We start from the raw sequence: 15,453 nt of genomic DNA on the forward strand, positions 1-15,453 counted from the left end.
CACCTCATTCCCATCAATCCCTCTCCTCACCCCCCTTTATCCCGAATTCCCGCCTCATTCCCGTCTCCCCGCAGCAATCCGGCTCCCCATTATCCCGAATTCCCACCTCATTCCCATCAATCCCTCAGCCCCCCTTTATCCCGAATTCCCGCCTCATTCCCATCTCCCCGCAGCAACCCAGCTCCCCTTCATCCCGAATTCCCGCCTCATTCCCATCTCCCCGCAGCAATCCAGCTCCCCTTTATCCCAAATTCCCGCCTCATTCCCACCTCATTCCCATCAATCCCTCTCCTCAGCCCCCCGAATCCCGAATTCCCACCTCATTCCCATCTCCTCCCAGCAGTCCAGCTCCTCGAACCCCCAAATTCCCACCTCATTCCCATCTCCCCGCAGCAATCCGGCTCCCCATTATCCCGAATTCCCACCTCATTCCCATCAATCCCTCAGCCCCCCTTTATCCTGAATTCCCGCCTCATTCCCATCTCCCCGCAGCAATCCAGCTCCCCTTTATCCCAAATTCCCGCCTCATTCCCGCCTCATTCCCGCCTCATTCCCATCAATCCCTCTCCTCACCCCCCTTTATCCCGAATTCCCAACTCATTCCCATCTCCCCGCAGCAATCCAGCTCCCCTTTATCCCGAATTCCCACCTCATTCCCACCTCATTCCCATCAATCCCTCTCCTCAGACCCCCATTATCCTGAATTCCCGCCTCATTCCCACCTCATTCCCATCAATCCCTCTCCTCAGACCCCCATTATCCTGAATTCCCACCTCATTCCCACCTCATTCCCATCAATCCCTCTCCTCAGACCCCCATTATCCTGAATTCCCGCCTCATTCCCACCTCATTCCCATCAATCCCTGTCCTCAGCCCCCTGTTATCCTGAATTCCCACCTCATTCCCACCTCATTCCCACCTCATTCCCATCAATCCCTCTCCTCACCCCCCTTTATCCCGAATTCCCAACTCATTCCCATCTCCCCGCAGCAATCCGGCTCCCCTTTATCCCGAATTCCCACCTCATTCCCATCAATCCCTCTCCTCACCCCCCTTTATCCCGAATTCCCGCCTCACTCCCGTCTCCCCGCAGCAATCCGGCTCCTCGGTGCCGTGCCAGCGCTCGTCGTCCTCCGCCATCTACATGAACCTCGCCTCTCACATGCAGCCGGGCTCGGTGGCCCGCGTGTCCTCCCCGCTTCCCAGCCCCAGCGCTCTTTCCGACGCCGCCAATTCCCAAGCGGCCGCCAAGCTGGCGCTCCGGAAGCAGCTGGAAAAGACTCTCCTGGAAATCCCACCCCCGAAGCCTCCGGCTCCTCTCCTGCACTTCCTGCCCAGCGCTGCCAACAGCGAGTTCATCTACATGGTGGGGCTGGAGGAGGTGGTGCAGAGCGTCATCGACAGCCAAGGTCGGCATTCCCGGGGTTATTCCCGATGGGAAAACGCAGCCGCGTGGGAATTCCGGGAGGCTTCAGCACCGATTCGGGGCGTTTCGGGTTGAAATCGTGGGGTTTAGGGTGAAGCTCTGGGGGGGTTTTGATGGGGAGATTGGGAGGGTTTTAGAAGGAGTTGGTGGAGTACGGAGGGGGGATGGTGGAATTTTGGGGGTGGTTTGGAGGGGTTTGAAGGATTTCAGATGGGGTTTGTGGGATTTCACGTGGCATTTTCGGGATTTTGGCTGAAAATTCCAGGGTTTCAGTGCAAATTTTCAGGATTTCAGGCCAAAAATCTTGGATTTCGGCAGATTTCCATGATTTCAGCCCCATTCTTGGCGTTTAACTCCTGATTTTCATGATTTCAACCCAATTCTCAGGATTTCCACATATCCGCAGGACTTCAGCCCCAAATTCCAGCCTTTCATCCCCAATTCCTGGTCTCCCAGCCCCGATCTCCGCCCCATCCCGCTGCTCCCAGCACTTCATCCATTCCCAGTGCTTTTCTCCCAACCCACCGACCTCTTCCTTTGGGAATTCCTGTTCCTGTGGGTCAGATCCTGACCCTGGCTGTGTTTTCCAGGGAAGAGCTCCCTGGCTGTGTTTTCCAGGGAAGAGCTCCCTGGCAGTGCCGGATCCGTGTCAGATCCTGACCCTGGCTGTGTTTTCCAGGGAAGAGCTCCCTGGCAGTGCCGGATCCGTGTCAGATCCTGACCCTGGTTGTGTTTTCCAGGGAAGAGCTCCCTGGCTGTGTTTTCCAGGGAAGAGCTCCCTGGCAGTGCCAGATCCATGTCAGATCCTGACCCCTGGCTGTGTTTTCCAGGGAAGAGCTCCCTGGCTGTGTTTTCCATGTTTTCCAGGGAAGAGCTCCCTGGCAGTGCAGGATCTGACCCCTGGCTGTGTTTTCCAGGGAAGAGCTCCCTGGCAGTGCCGGATCCGTGTCAGATCCTGACCCTGGCTGTGTTTTCCAGGGAAGAGCTCCCTGGCAGTGCCGGATCCGTGTCAGATCCTGACCCTGGTTGTGTTTTCCAGGGAAGAGCTCCCTGGCTGTGTTTTCCAGGGAAGAGCTCCCTGGCAGTGCCAGATCCATGTCAGATCCTGACCCCTGGCTGTGTTTTCCAGGGAAGAGCTCCTTGGCTGTGTTTTCCAGGGAAGAGCTCCCTGGCAGTGCCAGATCCATGTCAGATCCTGACCCCTGGCTGTGTTTTCCAGGGAAGAGCTCCCTGGCAGTGCCAGATCCGTGCCAGATCCTGACCCTTGGCTGTGTTCTCCGTGTTTTCCAGGGAAGATCGCTCCGGCGGTGCCGCGCGTGGAGCCGTTCGTGTGCGCGCAATGCCGCACGGATTTCACGCCGCACTGGAAGCAGGAGAAGGGCGGGCGGATCCTGTGCGAGCAGTGCCAGACCTCCAACCAGAAGAAGGCGCTCAAGGCCGAGCACACGAATCGCCTCAAGAACGCTTTCGTCAAGGCCCTGCAGCAGGAGCAGGTCGGGATCGCCGGGAACGGCCGGAATGGCACGGCACGGCCGGGAGCTGCAGCGCGTCCCGGTCGTTCCAAACGCCCGGCACGGCTCATCCCAAAGCACCCGGCACGGCCCCTTCCAGTTGGTTCATCCCATCTTGAACCATCCTAAACTACTCATCCCATCCCAAACTACTCATCCCATCCCATCCCATCCCATCCCATCCCATCCCATCCCATCCCGCTCATCCCATCCCATCCTGCTCATCCCATCCTGCTCATCCCAATCCACCCCATCCCATCCCATCCTGCTCATCCCATCCCATCCCAAACCATCCTAAACTATTCATCCCATCCCATCCTGCTCATCCCATCCCATCCTGCTCATCCCATCCTGCTCATCCCAATCCACCCCATCCCATCCCATCCTGCTCATCCCATCCCATCCCAAACCATCCTAAACTATTCATCCCATCCCATCCTGCTCATCCCATCCCATCCCATCCTAAACTATTCATCCCATCCCATCCTGCTCATCCCATCCCATCCAATCTCATCCCATCCTGCTCATCCCAATCCATCCCATCCCATCCCATCCCATTCATCCCATCCCATCCCATTCATCCCATCCCATCCCATCCCATCCTGCTCATCCCATCCCATCCCACCCCATCCCACCCCATCCCACATCTCCACCCACATTTTCCATGATCCTGGAATTTGGCTGCTCCGTGGGGATGCCCAGCTTGCCACGTGGCTTTTCCAATGTCCGGAGATTCTGGAGCATCCCATTCCCTTCATGCAGTTCCCCCTGGATTTCCCCCAGGGCAGTCCGGGCGCAGCTTTTCCCCCTTTCCCCCGCTTTTCCCTTCCCTCTGGAAGCCGCTCATCCCTGTTTTTCCCTCAGGAAGCTGCTTTTCCATGTGCTGGGCTGTTTGTGGGAGGAGGATTTGCTGCATTCCCGGAATAAATGAGGGCTGGAGGGGAAAACAACCCAGAATCACCGGGTTTGGGGCATAAAACCCCTGAATCCGAGCTGGAATCGGGGCAGTGGGAATGGGATGTGTGCTGGGAAGGGAGAGGAGCCTGCGGGGCTGTCCTGGCTCCGAGGGGAGCGCGTTCCTATGGGATTGAGCGGCTCAGCGTTCCCGTGGGATTGAGCGGCTCGGCAATCCCATGGGATTGAGCAGGTTGGCATTCCATGGGATTGAGTGGCTTGGTGTTCCCATGGGATTGAGCACCTCTGCATTCCATGGGATTGAGCGGCTCGGCGTTCCCATGGGATTGAGCGGGTTGGCATTCCATGGGATTGAGTGGCTTGGTGTTCCCATGGGATTGAGGAACTCGGCAATCCCATGGGATTGAGCGGCTCAGCGTTCCCATGGGATTCAGTGGGTTGGCAATCCTATGGGATTGAGTGGCTCAGCATTCCATGGGATTGAGCGTTTTGGCAATCCCATGGGATTGAGTGGCTCGACATTCCCATGGGATTGAGTGGCTCGACGTTCCCATGGGATTGAGCGGGTTGGCATTCCATGGGATTGAGCGTTTTGGCAATCGCATGGGATTGAGCGGCTCAGCATTCCATGGGATTGAGCGGCTCGCCGTTCCCATGGGATTGAGTGGGTTGGCATTCCATGGGATTGAGCGGCTCAGCATTCCATGGGATTGAGCGGCTCGGCGTTCCCGGCGCAGGAGATCGAGCAGCGGCTGCAGCAGCAGGCGGCCCTGTCCCCCACGGCCGCGCCCGCCGTGCCCAGCGTCGGCAAACAGGACGGGATCCTGCGGCACCACACGCTCCGGCAGGTGGGATCCATGGGATGGGATGGGATCCATGGGATGGGATCCATGGGATTGGATGGGACTGTTGGGATGGGATGGGATGGGATGGGACTGTTGGGATGGGATGGGATGGGACTGTTGGGATGGGACTGTTGGGATGGGATGGGATGGGATGGGATGGGATGGGATGGGATGGGATGGGATGGGACTGTTGGGATGGGATGAGATCCATGGGATGGGATCTATGGGATGGGATCCATGGGATGGGATGGGATCCATGGGATGTGACTGTTGGGATGGGATGGGACCCATGGGATGGGATGGGATGGGACTGTTGGGATGGGATGGGATCCATGGGATGAGGAGGATGGGATGGGACTGTTGGGATGGGATGGGATCCATGGGATGGGATCTATGGGATGTGACTGTTGGGATGGGATCGAATCCATGGGATGGGATGGGATGGGACTGTTGGGATGGGATGAGATCCATGGGATGGGATCTATGGGATGGGACCCATGGGATGGGATCCATGGGATGGGATGGGACCCATGGGATGGCATCCATGGGATGTGACTGTTGGGATGGGATCCATGGGATGGGATCCATAGGATGTGACTGTTGGGATGGGATGGGATCCATGGGATGGGATCATGGGGGTGGAGCAGGATGGCCGCCCTTTCTCCCCCTTCCTGCCAATCCCAACGCCTCTCGTGTCCGTGTCCGTGTCCGTGTCCGGCCCCGCAGGCCCCGCAGCCCCAGAGCAGCCTCCAGCGCGGAATTCCCACCTCCGCCCGCTCCATGCTGTCCAACTTTGCCCAGGCCCCGCAGCTCTCCGTGGCAGGAGGGCTCCTGGGAATGCCAGGTACGGGCTGGGATCCATGGGATGGGATGGGATCCATGGGGTGGGATCCATGGGATGGGATGGGATCCATGGGGTGGGGTCCATGGGATGGGATGGGATGGGATCCATGGGGTGGGATCCATGGGATGGGATGGGATCCATGGGATGGGGTCCATGGGATGGGATGGGATGGGATGGGATCCATGGGGTGGGATCCATGGGATGGGATGGGATGGGATGGGATCCATGGGATGGGATGGGATCCATGGGGTGGGGTCCATGGGATGGGATGGGATGGGATGGGATCCATGGGGTGGGATCCATGGGATGGGATGGGATGGGATGGGATCCATGGGGTGGGGTCCATGGGATGGGATGGGATGGGATGGGATCCATGGGGTGGGATCCATGGGATGGGATGGGATCCATGGGATGGGGTCCATGGGATGGGATGGGATGGGATGGGATCCATGGGGTGGGATCCATGGGATGGGATGGGATGGGATGGGATCCATGGGGTGGGGTCCATGGGATGGGATGGGATGGGATGGGATCCATGGGGTGGGATCCATGGGATGGGATGGGATCCATGGGATGGGGTCCATGGGATGGGATGGGATGGGATGGGATGGGATGGGATGGGATGAGCAGCATGGGACAGATCAGGCCACGCCCACTGGATTTCCAGGCCGAATTTGGGAATTCCCACCCTGTGGGATCCATGTGGGATCTGAGGGATCTGTGTGGGATCCATGGATCCACGGAGTGCTTAGGGTCCATGGAGGATCTGTGGGATCCGTGTGGGATCTGTGGGATCCGTGGGGGATCCGTGTGGGCTCTCTGGGATCCGTGGGGGATCTGTGGGATCTGTGTGGGCTCTGTGGGATCCGTGGGGGATCTGTGTGGGTTCTGTGGGATCCGTGTGGGGTCTGTGGGATCTGTGGGATCCGTGTGAGATCTGTGGGATCCGTGTGGGGTCTGTGGGATCTGTGTGGGATCTGAGGGATCCGTGTGGGATCTGTGGGATCCGTGTGAGATCTGTGGGATCCGTGTGGGGTCTGTGGGATCTGTGTGGGATCTGAGGGATCCGTGTGGGCTTTGTGGGATCCGTGTGGGCTCTGAGGGATCAGTGTGGGATCTGTGGGATCCGTGGGGGATCCATGTGGGCTCTGTGGGATCCGTGTAGGCTCCGTGGGATCCTGTGGGCTCTGAGGGATCCGTGGGGCCTCTGAGGGATCCGTGTGGGCTCTGTGGGATCCGTGTGGGCTCTGTGGGATCTGTATGGGCTCTGTGGGATCCGTGTGGGCTCTGAGGGATCCGTGTGGGCTCTGTGGGATCCTGTGGGCTCTGAGGGATCCGCGGGGGATCCATGTGGGATCCGCGGGGTGCCGAGGCTCCGTGCTTTCCAGGAGTGAACATCGCGTACCTGAACGCCGGCATCGGGGGCCACAAAGCGTCCAGCCTGGCGGACCGGCAGCGGGAATACCTGCTGGATATGATCCCGCCCCGCTCCATATCCCAGTCCATCAGCGGACAGAAATAGCCCCGGCTGCCCCCCCCCCGCCCCTTCACCCCTTCCCACCGGGCCATACTGGGCCGTACTGGGCCCTACTGGGCCCTACTGGTGCCTCCGCTCCCGGGGAGAAACAGACCGCGAGAAACCAAGAGAAACAAACGGCAAACATGGAGAAAAAAACAACGACGACAACAACGACAAAACCACCAAACAGACAAAAGAAACATTTCAAACGGCCGCCTGTCCCCTTCCCAGCCCGAAATTCCTTGGGTTTTCCAGGCCGGGATCGCTCCCCGCGGCCGGAGCAGCCCCGGCCCCGCTGGTTTTGTAACGCCGCCGCTTCCTCCTTGTGTTGTGGGTTGGTTTTTTTGCCCCTTTTTTCCTTCTTTTCCAGCCCCCCTCTTCTCTCTCTCCCTTCGCTCCATGGATGGTTAAAGCTTTTGTATCCCTTTTCCAGAGACTTTGGCAAGGGCACCTTCCCGAATTCCCGAAGAATTCCCCTGGGGAGGGGCGGGTGAGGGGGTGGGGAGAGATTTTGGGGGCGGCCTGTGCTGATTCTGGGGGGAATTGGGGGGTGCCTGAGAGGGGATGAGGGGGGGAGCTCCGATCCCAGGGGGTCAATCCCATTGGGATCTGATCCTGGGGGGAAAATCCCATTGGGATCCGTTCCCGGGCTTGGTAAATCCCATTGGGATCTGATCCTGGGGGGTCAATCCCGCTGGGATCTGATTCCTGGGGGGTCAATCCCGCTGGGATCCCATCCCGGGGGGGTAAATCCCGCTGGGATCCGATCCTGGGGGGTAAATCCTGCTGGGATCTGATCCTGAGGGATAAATCCCATTGGGATCTGATCCTGGGGGGTAAATCCTGCTGGGATCCAATCCCGGGGGATAAATCCTGCTGGGATCTGATCCTTAGGGGTAAATCCCACTGGGATCTGATCCTGGGGGGTAAATCCGGCTGGGATCCGATCCCGGGGGATAAATCCTGCTGGGATCTGATCCTGGGGGGTAAATCCCACTGGGATCCGATCCTGGCGTTGGTAAATCCCATTGGGATCCGATCCTGGGGTTGGTAAATCCCGCTGGGATCCGATCCTGGCGTTGGTAAATCCCATTGGGATCCGATCCTGGGGTTGGTAAATCCCGCTGGGATCCGATCCTGGCGTTGGTAAATCCCACTGGGATCCGATCCTGGGGTTGGTAAATCCCGCTGGGATCCCATCCCGGCGTGTCACCTCAGCCCCGCAGGAGGATCCCGGAGCCGATCCCGATCCCCCGATCCCAATCCCGATGTCCCTGCGGGTGACAGACCCGGCCCAGGAGCCTCTCAGAGGGGTGGCCTGGGGGGGGCGGGGGGGGTCCCCTCAATGTCCCCAGGGGTCCCTCGAGGTGGCCAGACCCCCTCCCCCACCCAGGGGTGTCCCCGTGAGAGGGGGGAGGGGAACGCGGCGGCTCCGGAGCGGTCAGAGGAGCGAAGGCGCGGCCAGGGCGGGTGAGTGACCCCAGAGCTGCCCCCGAATGTCCCCGGGGGGTGGCACCGGGGGGGTCCCGGTGTCCCCTGTGTTCCCTGGGGGGTCTTGGTGTCCCCTCTGTTCCCAGGGGGGTCCCGGTGTCCCCTGTGTCCCTCAGGGGGTGGCACCGGGGGGGTCTCAGTGTCCCCTGTGTTCCCTGGGGGGTCTTGGTGTCCCCTCTGTTCCCAGGGGGGTCCCGGTGTCCCCTCTGTCCCCTGGGGGGTCTTGGTGTCCCCTCTGCCCCCAGGGATGGCACCAGGGGAGTCCCGGTGTCCCCTTTGTCCCCGGGGGGGGTCCCGGTGTCCCTTCTGCCCCCAGGGGTGGCACCAGGGGGGTCCTGGTGTCCCCTTTGTCCCCCAGGGGGGTCCCGGTGTCCCCTCTGTTCCCTGGGGGGGGTCCCGGTGTCCCCTCTGCCCCCAGGGGTGGCACCGGGGGGGGGGGGGGGGTCCCGGTGTCCCCCGGGGGTGTCGAGGACAACCCAAAGCAAGAAAATGAGCCGCGAGAAAACGCTCGATTTGCACTTCAGCCTTCCCGAAATTCCCGGAATTCCCGAAATTTCCCCTTTTCCCCCCATTTTTTTTTTAATGGTTTCAGTGAATTTTTTGGTCATTCCCCTTTCCCCCCCTTTTTTTTGAGCCTTTCCCCAATTCCCGCTCCTCTCGTGCAATTCCCAAAAGGGGGGGGGGGGAGGGGCTTGGAATTCCCAAATCCCCCCTAAAATGGAGGGGGGAGCCCCCAACCCCGGAATTCAAAGGGGGGGGGGGATGGGACCCCCACCCATCAATTTTAGGGGAGAGGGATCCCCCCCTCCCCTCCCCCTCCCCAAATTCAATGAGCACTTACCCCGAGGGGGGGGAGGGGAGGGGAGGGACCCCCCAAAAATCCCCCCCCCCAGAGGCAAAAATCCCGTGGGGTTTATGGGGTTTTTGTGGGATTTTTGGGATTTATTCGGATTTTGGGGGTGGGGGGGGGTGGGGGGGAGGATTTAATGGGGTTTTTTTAGCCAGAAATGGGCAATTTTGGGGTGTTTTCATTGGCTTTGATCTTTTCCAGCTGTTCCACTCCCTTCCCCCCCTCCTTTCAATTCCCTCTTTCCCTCCCCAAAATCCCCCCCCAAATCCCATTTTCTCAACCCCCCCCCACCCCCCCGGGAGCACTTTGACAAATGGGGATTTTTTGGGGCTAAAACCTGCATTTTTGGGTTATTTTGGGGGTTTCTTTTCCTTTGAGGTGGGGGGGGGTCATCCCCACCCCCCAAAATGCCGCCGTCCCTCCCCCCCCCACCCCCTCCCCCAGGGCCGAGTTTCACCGAGAAAACCAATTCAGAAAAAAAACCCTAAAAAATGGGATTTTCACCCCAAAAATGGTGGGGGGGAAAAAAAAAAATCCCAAATCCAAGTGCAATAAGGGGGCTGGGGGGGGGGGGAGGGGCCGAATTTTTGGTGCTATAAATGAAATTTGGGGGGTGGGGGGACACCCCTGGGAGGGGGGAGGGGGGGGGTCTCAGCCCCGGGGGCTGCGGGCAGTTCCCCCCCAAAAAATGACCCCAGACCCCCCCCCCCACCCCAAAAACGACTCCAAACCCATTCCCAGGATGGGGGGAGGGGACATTCCCAGCCCCCAAAATGATCCTGGACAGTTCCCCCCGCCCCCCCAAAAAAAAAATGACCCCAAACCTTTCGGGGAGCCCCGAGCAGTTCCCGACCTCCCCCCCCCCAAAAAAAAGTTGACTCCCCCAACCCCCAATCCTATAAAAAATAACCCCAAAGCCCTTCCCGGGATCCCAGGGTGGGGGATTTGGGATGGTTTGGGATGATTTGGGATGATTTGGGATTTGGATCCCGTCCCCCCCTCCCCCGCTCCAGCACAGGTTTATCCCTATTTTTATTATTATTATTATTATAATTATTATTATTTTTGGCTTGCCCCCCCCCCCCCCCCCGTCCCCCTCCTCCCCTTCCCTTTCCAGGGCTGTGATGTCCCAGAAAATTCCCTTTTTTTATTCCTGCCGCCTCCAAACTTCCGGATTTTTCCCGCTTTTTTCCGGCTAGGGGTAGCTCCGCTTGTGAAAACGCTTTTTTGGGGGGTTTCTTTTATTTTTTTGGGGGAGGGAGGGGGTTTTTTTTTTTGGTTTTATTTTTTTGGTTTCCTCCAAAGGCGTATCCCCATTCCCATCCCCCAATTCCTGAAGAATTCCCGAATTCCCGTTCGCTTCCGCTCTCGCTGCCGATATAACCAGGACTCATCCGTGTATATAAAACTGAGCTGTTTCTTGACAACATTAAAAAGGCGAAAAAAAAGAAAAAAAAGACAAAAAAAAAAAGGTTAAAAAAAAAAACAAAACGAAACAACAACAAAAAAACACCCGGAAAAATCACCAAAAAAAAAAAAAAAAAAGTTCAAAAAGCCCCCTCCAAAAAAATCCCAGGAAAAAATCGAGAAAGAATCCAGAAAAATAATAATAAGAGGAAAGATTACAAAAAACCAATTTCTGAAAAGAAAAATTAAAAAGAAAAATTGAGAAAAGCGAAATTAAAATAGGGAAATTTAAAAAATAGAAATTAAAAAAAATTAAAAGAAGAAAAATTAAAAGAAGAGAAATTAAAAGAAGAGAAATTAAAAGAAAAATTAAAAGAAAAATTAGAAGAAGAAAAATTAGAAGATAAAAATTTAAAAAATAAAAAAGATAAAAATTAAAAGATAAAAATTTGAAAAATTTAAATAAGAAAAATTTAAAAAAGAAAAATTGAAAAAAGAAAAATTTTAAAAAAGAAAAATTTTAAAAGAAAAATTTTAAAAAGAAAAATCCCCCCCCCAAAAAAATCCAAAAAAAAGGAAAAAAATCTAAAAAAAAAAAAAAAAATTCCTGTACATTGTGTAGAAAAAAAGGAAAAAATCCCGAAAAAAACAAAAAAACCAAGAAAACCAATGGAAAACCGGCAAAAAAAAAAAAAAAAAAAAAAAAAAGAATTCCCGGGAATGCTCCGGGAAGGACCCGCGTGGGTGTTGTGGAAGTGTCACGTCCGTGTCGTGTGACCTCGTGTGTGTGACATGAACCGTGCAAGGAGCGGGGGGGGGCGGGCACGGATTGGGGGGGGGGGGGAGGGTCGGGGGGGGTGGGGGTTGGGATGGACGGATCCCGGCGGAATTCCAGGCTTGGGGAATTCCGCGCCTCCCCTCCCCCGTCCCCGGCCGCCCCCGCCGGCCCCGCTTCCCGGATTTCTGTGCCTTTCACGCAGCGGGGCGGCAGCGGGAGCCCCGGGGGGGCAGCGGGAGCCCCGGGGGGGCCGCGGGAGCCCCGGTCCTGTATTTGCACTGTTTTTATTCTGGATTGGCTTCCCGACAATACACGGCTCCAACAAGCGCGGCTGCGCCTCTTCCTCGCGCCGGGATGGGGCGGGACTGGGGAGGGGGACGGGGAGAGGGAGGGTGGCCTGGAATTGCAGGGGTTCGGCTCGAAATTCCAGGGGTTCGGCTCGAAATTCCACCGTTTGTCTGAAATTCCACGGTTTCAGCACGAAATTCCACGATTTCAGCTCGAAATTCCAGGGGTTCGGCACGAAATTCCAGGGGTTCGGCTCGAAATTCCACCATTTCAGCCCGAAATTCCACCATTTCAGCACGAAATTCCAGGGGTTCAGCCCAAAATTCCACGATTTCAGCACGAGATTCCAGAGGTTCAGCCCAAAATTCCAGGCGTTCAGCTCGAAATGCCAGGGCTTCAGCTCGAAATTCTGCCATTTGTCTGAAATTCCACGATTTCAGCACGAAATTCCTGGGTTTCAGCCCAAAATTCTACGATTTCAGCCCAAAATTCCAGGGTTTCAGCCCCAAATTCCACGATTTCAGCACGAAATTCCAGGGTTTCAGCCCAAAATTCCACGATTTCAGCACGAAATGCCAGGGTTTCAGCCCAAAGTTCCACGATTTTCAGCACGAAATGCCAGGGGTTCAGCCCAAAATTCCACCATTTCAGCTCGAAATTCCACCATTTCAGCTCGAAATTCCAGGGGTTCAGCACGAAATTCCACCATTTGTCTGAAATTCCAGCATTTCAGCCCAAAATTCCACGATTTCAGCCCAAAATTCCAGGGATTCAGCCCAAAATTCCACTATTGCAGCACGAAATTCCAGGGGTTCAGCACGAAATGCCAGGGGTTCAGCACGAAATTCCACCATTTGTCTGAAATTCCAGCATTTCAGCCAAAATTCCAGGGTTTCAGCTCGAAATTCCACGATTTCAGCCCGAAATTCCAGGGGTTCAGCCCGAAATTCCAGGGTTTCAGCCAAAATTCCAGCACTTTGACCCATAATTAAAGGATTTCAGCCCAAAATTCCACTATTTCAGCATGAAATTCCAGCATTTCAGCAAAAATTCCAGTGTTTCAGCCCAAAATTCCACGATTTCAGCACGAAATTCCAGGGTTTCAGCCAAAATTCCAGGGTTTCAGCTCAAAATTCCAGGATTTCAGCTCGAAATTCCAGTATTTGTCTGGAATTCCACGATTTCAGCCCAAAATTCCAGCATTTCAGCCAAAATTCCAGGGTTTCAGCCCAAAATTCCAGCATTTCAGCCCAAAATCCCAGCATTTCAGCCTAAAATACCACGATTTGTCTGAAATTCCACTGTTTCAGCCAAAATTCCGGGGTTTCAGCCCAAAATTCCACTATTTCAGCCCAAAATTCCAGCATTTCAGCCAAAATTCCACTATTTCAGCCCAAAATTCCAGCATTTCAGCCAAAATTCCACTATTTCAGCCCATAATTAACTATTTTAGCACGAAATTCCAGGGTTTCAGCCCGAAATTCCACAATTTCAGCCCAAAATTCCACAATTTCAGCCCGAAATTCCACGATTTCAGCCCAAATTTGGGTTTCAGGAAAAAAAATCCGAAGCTTTAGGCCCAATTTGAGGCCGATTTGTGGGGTTTTCGGTCCCGCTTTCCAGGGTTTTCCGGCCCAATCTCCCCCTCCAAGCCCCGCTCCGGAATTCCCATCCCAATTTACGGAATTTCTTCTGGATTCGGGCCAAACTTCGAGGATTCCGCCGCCGATTTCGGGGATTTCAGCCCCGATTTGCCGGATCTTCCCCCGCAGCTCCTGGATCCAGCCCCAAATCCGTGGATTCCATCCCCATTCCCAGGATTTCAGCCCCATCTCCAGGATTTCAATTCCCTTTTCCATCTTTCCGGCCAAATTTCGGCCATTTCGCTCCCTCTTTGGACGATTTCAGCCCCGATTTGCCGCGTTTTCCACCCAATTTCTGCCTCGGGCTGGGGGCGGGGGTGGAATTGGGGCTTCTTGCACAAATTCCAGGCGTTTCCCCCGGATTTTCCCCCTTTTCCATCGGCTTTGAGCTCGGGCCCGATGGAAAAGGGGGGAAGGGGAGCTGAGGACCCCTCCCCCACCACCACCCCAAATTTTTTGGAGAAAGGCTTCAAAAATAAAATTAATTAAAACTTTGCAATCGTGATTTCCTTGGGATGGAATCGCTCGTCGGTGGGCTGGGAAATTGGGGGAGGGGCCCCCAAATCCAGGTGGGGATCCCCTTTTCCCCCTCCGGGACGGCGGCTTTGGGGTCCCCGTCCCGGATTTGGGGGTGCCAAGGACGAGATTTGCTACAAAAAGAGTTTTATTTGCCTAAAAAAAACACCCCAAAATGGGGATCTTTTGGGTAAAAAGAGCCCCCGGAGGGGGAGGGGGGGGGGACAGGGATGGACGTGGGGGGCACCGGGGGACATCGGGGGGGACAGGATGGACACGGGGACCCCTGAGGACGTGGGGACCCCCGGGATGGATTTGGGGACCCTCTGGGATGGATTTGGGGACCCCCGGGATGGATTTGGGGACCCCCCAAGCCCCCCCAGATGGACACGAGGGAACCCCCCAGGACAAACCTGGGGACTCGCAGGACACCCGTGGGGGTCAGGGGGGGCACAGGGTGGGCAAGGGGACCCCCAAAATGGACACGGGAGCCCCAAAATGGACACGGGGAGCCCAAAATGGACACGGGACTCCCTAAATAGACACGGGGAGCCCCAAAATGGACACGGGGAGCCCCAAAATGGACACGGGGAGCCCTAAAATGGACACGGGGAACCCCGAAATGGACACGGGGAGCCCTGAAATGGACACGGGGAGCCCCGAAATGGACACGAGACCCCCCAAATGGACACGGGGAGCCCTGAAATGGTCACGGGGAGCCCCAAAATGGACACGGGGACCCCCAAAATGGACACAGGGACCTCTGAAATGGACACGGGGAGCCCCAAAATGGACACAGGGACCCCCAAAATGGACACGGGGAGCCCTGAAATGGACACGGGGAGCCCTAAAATGGACACGGGAAGCCCCAAAATGGTCACGGGGAGCCCCAAAATGAACACGGGGAGCCCTAAAATTGACACGGGGAGCCCAAAATGGACACGGGACCCCCAAAATGGACACGGGGAGCCCCAAAATGGACACGGGGAGCCCTAAAATGGACACGGGACCCCCGAAATGGACACGGGGAGCCCTAAAATGGACACGGGGAGCCCCGAAATGGACACGAGACCCCCGAAATGGACACGGGGAGCCCCGAAATGGACACGGGGAGCCCCAAAATGGACACGGGGACCCCTGAGGACGTGGGGACCCCCGGGATGGATTTGAGGACCCTCTGGGATGGATTTGGGGACCCCCGGGATGGATTTGGGGACCCCCCAAGCCCCCCCAGATGGACACGAGGGAACTCCCCAGGACAAACCTGGGGACTCGCAGGACACCCGTGGGGGTCAGGGGGGGCACAGGGTGGGCAAGGGGACCCCCAAAATGGACACGGGACCCCCGAAATGGACACTGGGAGCCCCGAAATGGACACGGGAAGCCCCAAAATGGACACGGGGAGCCCCGAAATGGACAC

General features: G+C 56.4%; 2 protein-coding genes and 2 long non-coding RNA genes across 10 annotated transcripts in view; 2 read left to right on the top strand and 2 right to left on the bottom strand.

Annotated features, from left to right (window-relative positions):
* Window positions 1-7,494, top strand: part of GATAD2B (GATA zinc finger domain containing 2B) — a 34,234-nt gene extending 26,740 nt beyond the window's left edge. For all 3 annotated transcript variants that reach the window (XM_048289074.1, XM_048289075.1, XM_048289073.1), the window contains exons 7-11: window positions 1,094-1,409; window positions 2,717-2,919; window positions 4,590-4,700; window positions 5,424-5,541; window positions 6,930-7,494. In XM_048289074.1, coding sequence (XP_048145031.1) covers window positions 1,094-1,409; window positions 2,717-2,919; window positions 4,590-4,700; window positions 5,424-5,541; window positions 6,930-7,063 — 882 coding nt within the window. In that variant the 3' untranslated portion in view covers window positions 7,064-7,494. The remainder of the gene's footprint in view (window positions 1-1,093; window positions 1,410-2,716; window positions 2,920-4,589; window positions 4,701-5,423; window positions 5,542-6,929) is intronic.
* Window positions 573-1,072, bottom strand: LOC125318405. The gene is made up of 3 exons (XR_007200335.1): window positions 1,023-1,072; window positions 847-969; window positions 573-649 (listed from the first exon to the last, which is right to left on the bottom strand). It is a non-coding gene; the product is annotated as an uncharacterized LOC125318405 (long non-coding RNA).
* A 4,169-nt stretch (window positions 7,495-11,663) lies between the features above and the next one.
* Window positions 11,664-14,010, top strand: LOC125318403 (DNA-directed RNA polymerase II subunit RPB1-like). 4 transcript variants are annotated; one of them, XM_048289079.1, is made up of 3 exons: window positions 11,664-12,238; window positions 12,300-12,634; window positions 12,739-14,010. In XM_048289079.1, the coding sequence occupies exons 1-3, from the start codon at window positions 11,678-11,680 to the stop codon at window positions 12,860-12,862; spliced, it is 1,020 nt and encodes a 339-aa protein (XP_048145036.1). In that variant the 5' UTR covers window positions 11,664-11,677; the 3' UTR covers window positions 12,863-14,010. The 4 variants fall into 4 exon arrangements, with proteins under 4 accessions (XP_048145036.1, XP_048145037.1, XP_048145035.1 ...); XM_048289080.1 differs by having other exon boundaries at window positions 12,780-14,010; XM_048289078.1 differs by having other exon boundaries at window positions 11,664-12,245; window positions 12,412-14,009.
* Window positions 14,011-14,163: 153 nt separating this feature from the next.
* LOC125318404 lies at window positions 14,164-15,176 on the bottom strand. Of its 2 annotated transcripts, none has more exons than XR_007200333.1 (2): window positions 14,982-15,176; window positions 14,164-14,794 (listed from the first exon to the last, which is right to left on the bottom strand). It is a non-coding gene; the product is annotated as an uncharacterized LOC125318404 (long non-coding RNA). The 2 variants fall into 2 exon arrangements; XR_007200334.1 differs by lacking the exon at window positions 14,982-15,176 and adding an exon at window positions 14,837-14,896.
* Window positions 15,177-15,453: the final 277 nt, after the last annotated feature.

Source organism: Corvus hawaiiensis, chromosome 29, assembly GCF_020740725.1.
Source record: "Corvus hawaiiensis isolate bCorHaw1 chromosome 29, bCorHaw1.pri.cur, whole genome shotgun sequence".
NCBI classification, from domain to species: domain Eukaryota; kingdom Metazoa; phylum Chordata; class Aves; order Passeriformes; family Corvidae; genus Corvus; species Corvus hawaiiensis.

Excerpts from the sequence above, each read along its gene's own strand:
- LOC125318403 (XM_048289076.1), top strand. The coding sequence starts at position 11,678 with ATGGACGGATCCCGGCGGAATTCCAGGCTTGGGGAATTCCGCGCCTCC. Across the intron at positions 12,239-12,299 it reads TTCCAGAGGTTCAGCCCAAA|ATTCCACGATTTCAGCACGA; the intron begins ATTCCAGGCGTT and ends CATTTGTCTGAA.